This window comes from Myotis brandtii, unplaced genomic scaffold (genome assembly GCF_000412655.1).
Source record: "Myotis brandtii unplaced genomic scaffold, ASM41265v1 scaffold50, whole genome shotgun sequence".
Taxonomy (NCBI): Eukaryota; Metazoa; Chordata; class Mammalia; order Chiroptera; family Vespertilionidae; genus Myotis; species Myotis brandtii.
The window spans coordinates 1,780,362-1,790,344 of NW_005369061.1; the positions used below are offsets into that span (position 1 = coordinate 1,780,362).

Consider the following 9,983-nt stretch of genomic DNA (forward strand, 5'->3'; position numbering starts at 1 on the left):
TTCCCCATTAACCCCTTCCCTGCTACAGGTGGTACCAGACCGCCCCAGTCCATCAGCGAGGACTGGCCTGGTGTGCCCAGGAAAGTGGATGCAGCCATGACTGGCCGGATCTACATCTCAGGCTCAGCTCCCCGCTCCTCCTTGACCAAGAGCACTAAGTCTAAGCGTCGCAACCGTAAACGCTACCGATCACGCCGTGGCCGCGCCGGTGGCCACAGCCCCAACTCCCACCGGAAATCCCGTTCAATCTGGCTGTCCTTGTTCTCCAGTGAGGAGAGTGGCCTGGGAACCTACAACTATGATTACGGCATGGACTGGCTTGTGCCTCCCAAATGTGAGCCCATCCAGAGCGTCTACTTCTTCTCAGGAGGTAGGAGCCCCTGCCACCCCTGTAGCGGGTTCAGCAGTGGCCCGCCCTGCTTGCTCTCTCTAGTTCCCATTAGCTGAACTCGGCCCTTGAGCAGTGACTCCGGAAAGCCAGGCCAGGAGTCCTGGCCTGCATTGTGATGTTCACTTACCCTTCCAGGGGAGACCGGGTTTTAGGGCAGGCGTGGGCAGGGCCAGGCTGGGTCTCACTCACTCTCCCCCAACCTCTCTTCCAGACGAGTACTACCGAGTCAACCTTCGCACACAGCGAGTGGACACTGTAAGCCCTCCCTACCCACGGAACATCGCCCAGTACTGGCTGGGCTGCCCAGCCCCTGATCACCAGTAGGAGTCGGAGCCCATATATCTGGGCCCTCCGCTGCTTCCTCCTCTAACCTCCTCCTCCCAGCTCAATAAAGATCCCTTGGCGCTGAGTTTAAGATTACTGTCCTGACTGGGGTAGACAGGAAGGAGGCAAGGCTCTGCCTGGGTAAGGGAGGCGAAGCTGGGCTGTTAGGGTGGCTTGGAGAGAAGAGCCTTCCTCTGTCCAGCCCATGTTTGGCTCAGGGCCTCCTAATGAACCACAAAGCTGTGGGCTGGAGAAGGCCTCGTGGGTGATAGGCCTCCTCCTGAGCTAAGCAGCCTCCAACAACCCACCAGTAGCTAAGCAGGAGCTCTGATGATGATAGGAGTCACCAAGCACCCCCTCTCAGCCCTGGGCTTGCTTTACCTCTTGGAGTTGACCCCTAGGGTCTTGGAGGACAGAGAAGGGGTGAAGGGGATGGGCTTCTGGTTCAGTTTTCTGGTCATCTTGAGCCTGAAATGTGGTTATCTCAGACACCTGAGTCCCTAGGGAACTGGTCATTGGTGACCCCCTAGTGACCCCTAGTGACCTGGCTCCCCTAGTGACCCCCCCATCTGTGAGGACTCTGTGTGGGGTCTGGGTGCAGGGCACTGAGGTTAGGAGAGATAGGAAAGGCAGGGACCCAAAGGAAATTCAAATGTTCCTACATGTCTTAGTAAGTGGCCCAGAAGATTTCCAAGGACCAGTGCACTGTATATACAAATATCTTCCTTAAAACCCCTCAGTTGTACCTGTGGAACCTCCTCTGGTTTCAGGTTCTGGACTCTAGGAAGCCCACCTGGGCTTTTGAGGGGCCAGAGAGAAAGGGTTAGATGAAAACAAAGCTCTAAAGCAGACCTGAGGGAGATCTGGTGGTGACAGCTGCTTCCCAGCCCTGCTGCTGTCCCATCATCCTCTGCACCCTGCCCAGCCTCAGCAGGTACTTCTCCCATATCCTGGAGAAAGGGAATCCTTTCTGTTTTGGAGGCTTCAGAACTAAGTTACAGGCCAGCATCCCGGATGTGTGGAACAAGGATGACGGCTGATTTGTACACTTGGGCAAGTTCAGGCAGCATGGCCCACTTCCGGGAAGGCCTGGATTCTATTTACTCTCGATGGAAAACCGCAGCCCAGCAGTGCCTGGACTGGACTGGAGAAGGCAGACAGGCATCAGGATCAGGATCAGGTACCGACAGACCAGTTCTGTTCAGTTGTCGGAGTCTCCTCTACTGCCCCCTCTGGCAATTGACAGAGGACTCCTATGGAGCCCAGTCCTCAGCTGTGGGACAGGACTGCACCCACTCTCCCCTGAAGGCAGCCAGCACCGGGCTGAAGTCCTGGGAACACTGCAGAGAGGGATTTCTTTGGCTTCCTGGAAGAAGCCCTGGGAGAATTTTTATGAAGTACCAGGATTTCAGACACAGACTGCCAGAGTGTGCAGTTCAAGGAGTGGGGCTGGGACCAGCTTCCTTTGTGGAACCCTGGAGGAGCAGGGGCCCCCAAACTTTTGCCCCACCTATACCCAGCCAAGCTCCAACAGCCCCTGGCCACCCGTGTCTCCTCAAGCTGGATGATAAACCTCTATGCTCCTGGAGGTGGAGCCAGCCCTCTGAGCAGGATAAAACCCCAATCAGAGGAGTCTGGTGTGGGCACAGCCTGGGAATGGCCCTCTGGCTCCTCATTCTCTGCCAGCTCCATGGCCAACCCTGTGGATGCATCGCCAACAGGTGATCTGATGGGAAAAGGGCTGGCAGGGAAGGATGTAGGGAGGATATGATGGGGGAAATTTGGGCAGGCAGCAGATGCTTCAGGGTCTCTTGGGGGCTTTGAGGTTGGGGTGGAGGCTCTTGAAGCGAGTCCTGGCTTGATCTCCACCTCGGCCCACAGGCCATGCCAGTGGGTTGGGTCCCCACCGGAGAAAGCGGACCACCTTCAGCAGAGGACAGCTGCTGGAGTTGGAGCGGGTGTTTGCAGCATGGCCCTACCCTGACATTGGCACCCGTGAGCATCTGGCCCAGGTCACCTGCCTTCCTGAGGCCAAGATACAGGTGAGCTGTGGCCCCCCACTCAGGGTGGGGATACTCTCACACAGCCAGCTTCTGGGCTTGACCCACAGCTCCTTCTGAGTATCCTGCCTCCAAGTTCTGCTTTCCCTGTGCTTGGGGGGAGGGGATACTGGAGCCAAAAGAGACCTCTTCTTCTTCCCTTCCCAGGTGTGGTTCCAGAACCGGCGGGCCAAGAGAATCAAGAACAGGAAGCCAGGAGGCCTAAACTCCAGGCCTGAGCCCCCCCAGAGACCCCGTTCTCTTTCAGATGCCCTCCAGCAGTCTCAGGAGCCCCAAACACTAGGCCAGCTTCCACTCTCCAACAGCACAGCTCAGTGCACCTCAGGGTGTCGACATGCCTCCTGTCCGGCTCCTGGCTTGGGTCCAGGGCAGGGCTGGGTGGGGGCTAAAGCTGTAGCTCCTTGGGGGCCAGCTGGGGCTTCAGGGGTCCATCTTTCTTCAGAGCAAACTACTCCCCAGACCTCACTGGGCAGCCTGTCTGAACTCATCTATGCCTCGGCCATTGTCACCAACCTGGACCACTCCTAATCTAGGTCAGAACTTGCAAACCCCCACCTCTAGCACCTGTAGCCCACCTGCCCCTCGAGCTAAAACACATCACCCTCTTCTTTTACACAAGGGCATTCTCTTATGGGGAGAAAGTTTAGTTCAGGGATCCATCCCTTCCACTGTCCTCCAGGCCAGCCTAGATGCGGGACCTATGGAGTAAATGGGACCTGGCTCCTGCTTCCCAGCACCCTGCACCTCCTGAGGCATATGCCCATTGTCTTGGCAGGAGAGACCTTCAGAGGGATGAGGTATGGGGCCATGTTTTCCCCCTGTCCTGCCAGGCCCGGCCCCCAACTCTTCTCACCCAAGCAGAAGACACCTGCTCCCTCTAAAGGAAAATGGGCAGGAAGCTGCCTCTCACCTTCAGACCAGCACCTCACTGCTAAGTGAGCTAGGGGAGGAGAGTGTGCTGGTCCTAATTCTAGACTGCAAGGGACCAACCCTTTCATAGTCGAGGGTCTCTCCTGACCTCCTACCACCTGGACAAATTAATCAGAACCATGGATCTGAAGAAGTGATATTAAAGTAATAAAGTAGAAACAGGAGCTTGTAGCTTACACTGATTTAATTTTCATAAAGATCAGATCGGTTGCCCTCTGATCTGGGGTTGTGGAAAGAACCTGACAGATTTGAACAGGGTAGGGTGGTGTGTGCACGGCAGCGTTGGGTTTTGCTATCACTGTCATCTGTAATACCAACTAATCTCCAAATAAAACCCAAACTCTGTACCTTAATCTGGATTGTTGTGTGATACAAACGAATGGGGACGAGAAGGCCCTTTGCTTTTGAAATTTATCTCCATCACCTAATCTCTAAATGGGCCAAGTTCCACAGATTCTGGTGGGGGAGGTATTACCCAGGTTTCTGCTGGGATTAGTTAAGAGGGACAGTTAACTGAAGGGCTTAGGGCTCTCACTGACAGACCCTGGGGAGGTGGGAACCTCTGCTGGCAACTCCTGCCCTGACCCTACCGGTTCCAGGACAATCTGGCTGCCTCCTGTTCTGGAGCTGCTCTGCAATCCTGGCATTGCTAAGTAACCTTGCAACTCTCTCAGTCTATGAGCCTGAAAATGGGGATGAGAATACTTGTTTCCTCTCTGTTTTGGAAATGAGAGCCAGGAATCTCCACAAAGCTTTTAAAACTTAATTTTAAAACAGTTTAGGTTGCCCGGCTGGCATGGCTTAGTGGTTGAGCACCAACCTATGAACCAGGAAGCTGAGGTTCGATTCCCAGTCAGGGCACATGCCCGGGGTTTTGGGTTCAATCCCCAGTGTGGGGTGTGCAGAAGGCAGCTAATCAATGATTCTCTCTCATCATTGATGTTTCTACTTCTCCCCCTTACTCTCCCTTCCTCTCTGTAATCAATACAAATATTAAAAAACAAAAAACAGTTTAGGTTGCTAGAAACACTGTAAAATGCCACCTACATTTTTCTCCTGTTTTCATTCCTGCCAACCAAAAACAGAAATCCTAGGATTTTTCAATGTGATCTATGGTGAACAGAAGGGCCTAAAACCTCCTCCTCTCTCATGTAGAATACTGCCATGACAGGCTCAGACTTGTTATAACTGGCAAACATTGTTGAGGGAATGTCTACTCAGCCAATGAGTATATAATTTCTAAGAATAGAGGAGTGCCCGGGGATGGGGTGGGGGGAGACCGCTGGAGCTTATGCAGTGAACAAATGGAAACATGGACTCTACCATTAGGAGCAGACTCTGCACAATTTTCAGAACTATAAAAGTCTTTGGGCTTTTGTGTTTTCACAGATTTGAAATAAAAGTACACTGAATACAATAAATATTTATTATGCTTTATACAGATTCTATCATCGCACCACTAACCTAAGTTCCAGAAGTTTAATATTACACAGAGACTTCAGGACCATCTAGGAGTCTTTGGCTCCATTTATCAGAGGAAGGAACACAGTAGATCATTTGATCTCTCTCGGGGGCTCAGTTTTGTCATCTGGAAAAGGGGCCTAAGACCATTTCCTTTTCTAACCTCCAGGACTATTGTAAAGACCAAAAACAACTTGTAAAACAATTAGTCAACTGTGAGCATTTACATATTATTTTTCACACTCACTCAAACATGTTTAAGAACCCCACAGAAAACACCTTGTATTAGGCTCACATATAAAAATATGTATACATATTCACGTGTATGTTTATTCATAGTTAAATCTGAAAATCATCCCTGTCCCTCCCTTTACTAGTTGAGGCAATCTCACAGTAGGCATACTCTCCCCACAAACACAAACAAACACAAGGGATTTTGCAATTAAAAGCAGAAACACTGTTTTGCGACCTGAATTGTTTTCATTTTTGGAGACAGAGCAAAAGGTGATGAGAAGATGGGAAGTTTAAGAAGGGCTGGTGGGTGATAGAGACAGACAGAAGCATATAGAAACCCTAAAAAAGGCAAGCAGAAGGAAGAAAATGTAGATAGAAACTAAGATTCCAAAAAGATAGCTGCCTTACATCCAGTTCCGCCATTCTGTACAGACCCATCTTCCTCCTCTTCTTGTTTTATGTCCTCCGATCAGTTCTTCCCCATAACCTGGAGAAAGGGAATCCTTTCTGCTTTTTGGTAGGCTTCAGAACTAAGTTACAGGCCAGCATCCAGGATGTGGATCAGGTACCGACAGACCAGTTCTGTTCAGTTGTCGGAGTCTCCTCCTACTGTCCCCTCTGGCAACTGACAGAGGATGAGGCTGCCCACAGAAATAGCAGGTAGCAGGGGCGTGGCCCTGACTGACTAGAGCTGAGTACAAAGAACCTGATGGATTGACTGAGAGTCAGTGTTTGGCAGCTGGGGGCCTGGAGCCCCTCCAAACCGTCTCCAGACTTTGATGATGAAGCACCAGTTATATCTCTCCCAACTCGCCTTCCATCACCCGCACCATGACATACAGCTCAGCCAGACCCACCACAGAGGCGACGATCACTGCAGCCAGTATCCGCTGGGGAGGGAAAGGACCAGACTCAGGGGATGAAGGCCAGCCACCAGCCCTGCAGCCTCCAACACCTCTAATAAGGATGAAGAGAACCCCAACCCAGCCCATAAGTTGGGGGAAAAGGAAGAAATGAGGATCTGAATTCTCCAGAGGTTGTTAACCACCCCCAAGACTATTAAGCTCAAATGCTCCTCTTTTTTTTTCTTCTGTAGTGATTAAGGCGGCGGTTCTCAACCTGTGGGTCGCGACCCCTTTGGCGGTCGAACAACCCTTTCACAGGGGTCGCCTAAGACCATCCTGCATATCAGATATTTACATTACGATTCATAACAGTAGCAACATTACAGTTATGCAGTAGCAACGAAAATAATTTTATGGTTGGGTCACAACATGAGGAACTGTTTTTAAAGGGCCAGAAGGTTGAGAACCACTGGATTAAGGTATTACACATGTGTCCTTATCCCCCCATTGTCTCCCCACGCCCATCCCGCTCATGCCCTCACCCCCCTGGTGTCTGTGTCCATTGGTTATGCTTATATGCTTGCATACAAGTCCTTTGGTTGATCTCTCCCCCTCAACCCCACCCTCCCCTACCTTCCATCTGAGGTTTGATGGTCTGATCGATGCTTCTCTGTCTCTGGATCTGTTTTTGTTCATCAAGTTTATGTTGTTCATTATATTCCACAAATGAGTGAGATCATGTGATATTTATCTTTCTCTGACTGACTTAGCAAACACTCCTCTTGTTTACTGCACAAATATTTATTCATTGCCTAACTTATGCAAGGCACTTTCACATACATCCTCCCTTTCCCACTAACACCCGCACCTGGAGCACCCTACCCTGCCAGTGCTTACTCACCGAGGCCATTTCTGTGAAGATATACTGGCTTCCAAGGTAAGTGCAGACAAAGGCGGCTGCCACCGTGACAATGAAGTTGAAGATGGTGATGACCACAGCCTTCACCGACCTCACTTTGGGGAGGAACCCAGGGAAGAAACTTTTAGCTCAGCATCCTCCAGGAGGTCCTCTTATCTCTACAGCTGCCTCCCCCATCTACTGGGTCTCCCTTAACCAGCAAACCTGAATAGCTCAGGCTTAACCCCAGAGTACTGGGATGGGAAGGAGTATCATGACTGAGCCCTCGTAGGGAGAGACTTCAGCACCTAATATCCCAGTCTCTCACCTTCCTTGCCCAGGTCACTTAGAATCCCACCATGCCTTGAATCCTGGGAAAAAGAAAAAACAAATGATTTCAGAATGGAAGCAGATCAGGGACAGCCCAGAGAGTATCCATTTGTTAGTCTGGGCTCAGCCCTTTTTATTCCCCGAAGCATTGTAACTCTTTCTTATCCATGGATTCTTTTGTCTGTGACCAATTGGATTCTTTTCTGGACCACAGATCAAGCATTTCAAAGAAAGGACACAGGCTCCCAGTACCCATCTACCCCTCGACTGTTCTGGGGCAGGAGCATGACCTGTTGGAAGAAAGGCTCCAATGCTCATTCCCATCTCTACAACCTTGAAGAATCGGTCACCATCTAAGCCCAGAGTCTCAGTGAATAAGTTGGGAATTATATTTGGTTTTTATGTAACACAGAGCTGCTTTGGTCCCTGAAGAGTATATAGACTATGTTGTTTCTTTCCTCTGTGCCTCTTCCCAGTGCAGGGCCCTGCTTTCTGGGGCTACTCAAGTCCCAAGCTATGTTCTTTCTTTCCTCTGTGCCTTCCAGTGCAGGGCCCTGCTTTCTGGGGCTACTCAAGTCCATGTATTGAAGAGCAGGCCCTTACCTGACAGGTGACATTGCGGGTGATCCGCTTATATTCGTCATTGGCCAGCTGTATCTTAATTTTCTCCAGACGGGCAACTAGCTCTGGGTTCTAAGGCAGGAAAATCAAATGAGAAGAATGACATTCCCAGCTTGCTAGAAAACATGTCACAGTCATTGGTTTCAGGGGGCAAAGCACTGCTAAGGGTACTAGGAGACCCACGTACCAGTTCCGCCTCCACCGCTTTGGAAACTTTTATGTCAAACGTGGAGGACCAATATCTGGTTCCCCCACCCCAGCTCCCACGGATTTAAAAGACAAGATTTCGAACTCAAAAGTTGACCTATGAACCTGGCTGTATCACAGATAAGCTCAACTCAGCCAATATCCACTGTCACAAATATACCCCTTACATACCCTAGGAGGCTTCACCACCTCTGGGAGATAGATTTCACTGCCTTCTAGGAGCTCATGAAGGTACAGTGTGGAATCTGGGAAGAAAAAGATTTCCACAAACATAATGATCCATAGAGCTGAGGTCGAAGGATTAAGATCAGAGAAGGATCTAGTCTTTCCACTAAAATAAAGCATGGCCATTCCTATACCAATTCATCTCCAAGACCATTTTCAATTGGGAAGAATATAAGACAATTCCACATAATCATCTCCTACTGCTGCACAGCTGCGTTTAACTGTCAGCTCTCAGGTACCCTGGCGATGTCACCACTAACCCGTAAGCCATTTACATTTGCCTGTAGGTGAAGTCATTTCTGTGGCCACCACAGAACTGCCCTAATGAAGTTAAAGCACAGTGGTGTGGACTACTCAGAGAACACTGTACTAGAGGATCTGTAAGGTCCTTTTAGTTCCAACAGTCAAGCAGTCTATCCTTTGTACTTCTGGGGAGGCAATGTTCATTTTAGCAAAAGACCTTACAGGCCAGTGTGTCCTATTTCCTCCCTTTACAGTTAAGGAAACTGAGGTCCAAGGAAGAGAAACGACTCCTCCCATGGGAGTCAGTGGCAGAGCTCGGACTAGGGCTCAGGTGCCACTCCCAGTTCAGACCTTCCCACACAGCTGTCTATCATCCTATGTAAAGTCAGATGTGCCTGGCCGGTGTTGCTCAGTGGTTAGAGCACCAGCCTGCAGCCTGGAGGGTCTCGGGTTGGATTTCTGGTCAAGGGCACGTAGGTGGGTCCCAGTCGGGGCGCCTGGGAGAAGGCAACCAACCAATTGATGTTTCTCCCTCACATCGATGTTTCTCTCTTTCCCTCCCTTCCACTCTCTCTACAAATCAATGGGAAAAATATCTTCGGATGAGGATTAACAACAACAAAAAAGAGTCCGATTTGACGACTTTTACTTCTGAGATGGAAAGAAATCCAGGCTCGCAAACAGGACAAGCTCACTATGCTTGCTGTGGCTTAAAAGAAACTGAACCTGTGACATGGTACTGGGTCGGGACTTGGGACTTTTTTCAAAGGTCAGGTGGGCCTCCTTGGGCCCGGAAGTGAAGTGGAGACTCTGCAGAAAGCAGAAACCGCACAAGTGCATGTTGTCATCCAGTAGGAACTCCCACGGAAGTTGTGAGGGAGTAGGTCGCCCTGGGATTTAATTATAAGGTGAGTCCTGGCTTGGCTCGGTGACCGCTCCGCGGGCGAAGGAGCGTGATGGGTAAAGATGCTTGAGGTGCGATCAAGGCCTCAAGAGGGAACAGGCTTTGGGGGAAAGGAGGCGACTCCGGACTGGAGAGTGGGCCTCACCCCGTTCTCTCAGGTGCTGGTGCAGTTCCCGGACCAGGCGGAAGGGAACCAGGCGTGCGGGACCCCGGGGGCGGTCACCACCCTTGTGCTTCTTCTCCACGGCGGCCTCCAGCTCCGCCCGCAGCTTGCGTGGAAGCTGCTCGGGCTCCAGCTCCCCGCCGGGGG

At 50.9% G+C, this 9,983-nt stretch overlaps 3 protein-coding genes across 3 annotated transcripts in view; all 3 read left to right on the plus strand.

Moving 5' to 3' along the window:
• The window catches only part of VTN (vitronectin), a 3,218-nt gene extending 2,418 nt beyond the window's left edge, over positions 1 to 800 (plus strand). The window contains exons 7-8 of the mRNA XM_005876904.2: positions 29 to 370; positions 603 to 800. Coding sequence (XP_005876966.1) covers positions 29 to 370; positions 603 to 715 — 455 coding nt within the window. The 3' untranslated portion in view covers positions 716 to 800. The remainder of the gene's footprint in view (positions 1 to 28; positions 371 to 602) is intronic.
• Positions 801 to 877: 77 nt separating this feature from the next.
• On the plus strand, positions 878 to 4,058 carry SEBOX (SEBOX homeobox). The gene is made up of 3 exons (XM_005876903.2): positions 878 to 2,436; positions 2,597 to 2,757; positions 2,923 to 4,058. The coding sequence occupies exons 1-3, from the start codon at positions 2,280 to 2,282 to the stop codon at positions 3,301 to 3,303; spliced, it is 699 nt and encodes a 232-aa protein (XP_005876965.1). The 5' UTR covers positions 878 to 2,279; the 3' UTR covers positions 3,304 to 4,058.
• Positions 4,059 to 8,850: 4,792 nt separating this feature from the next.
• The window catches only part of POLDIP2 (polymerase (DNA-directed), delta interacting protein 2), a 12,247-nt gene continuing 11,114 nt past the window's right edge, over positions 8,851 to 9,983 (plus strand). Inside the window, exons 1-2 of the mRNA XM_014548213.1 lie at positions 8,851 to 8,906; positions 9,651 to 9,677. Of these exons, the coding sequence (XP_014403699.1) occupies positions 8,851 to 8,906; positions 9,651 to 9,677 (83 nt within the window). The remainder of the gene's footprint in view (positions 8,907 to 9,650; positions 9,678 to 9,983) is intronic.

What these genes read in the sequence shown, in the direction of transcription:
- SEBOX (XM_005876903.2), top strand. Translation starts at nt 2,280, where the DNA reads ATGATAAACCTCTATGCTCCTGGAGGTGGAGCCAGCCCTCTGAGCAGG. An exon ending in TGTGGATGCATCGCCAACAG is followed by an intron (nt 2,437 to 2,596) that starts GTGATCTGATGG and finishes CTCGGCCCACAG; the next exon opens with GCCATGCCAGTGGGTTGGGT. An exon ending in TTCCTGAGGCCAAGATACAG is followed by an intron (nt 2,758 to 2,922) that starts GTGAGCTGTGGC and finishes TTCCCTTCCCAG; the next exon opens with GTGTGGTTCCAGAACCGGCG.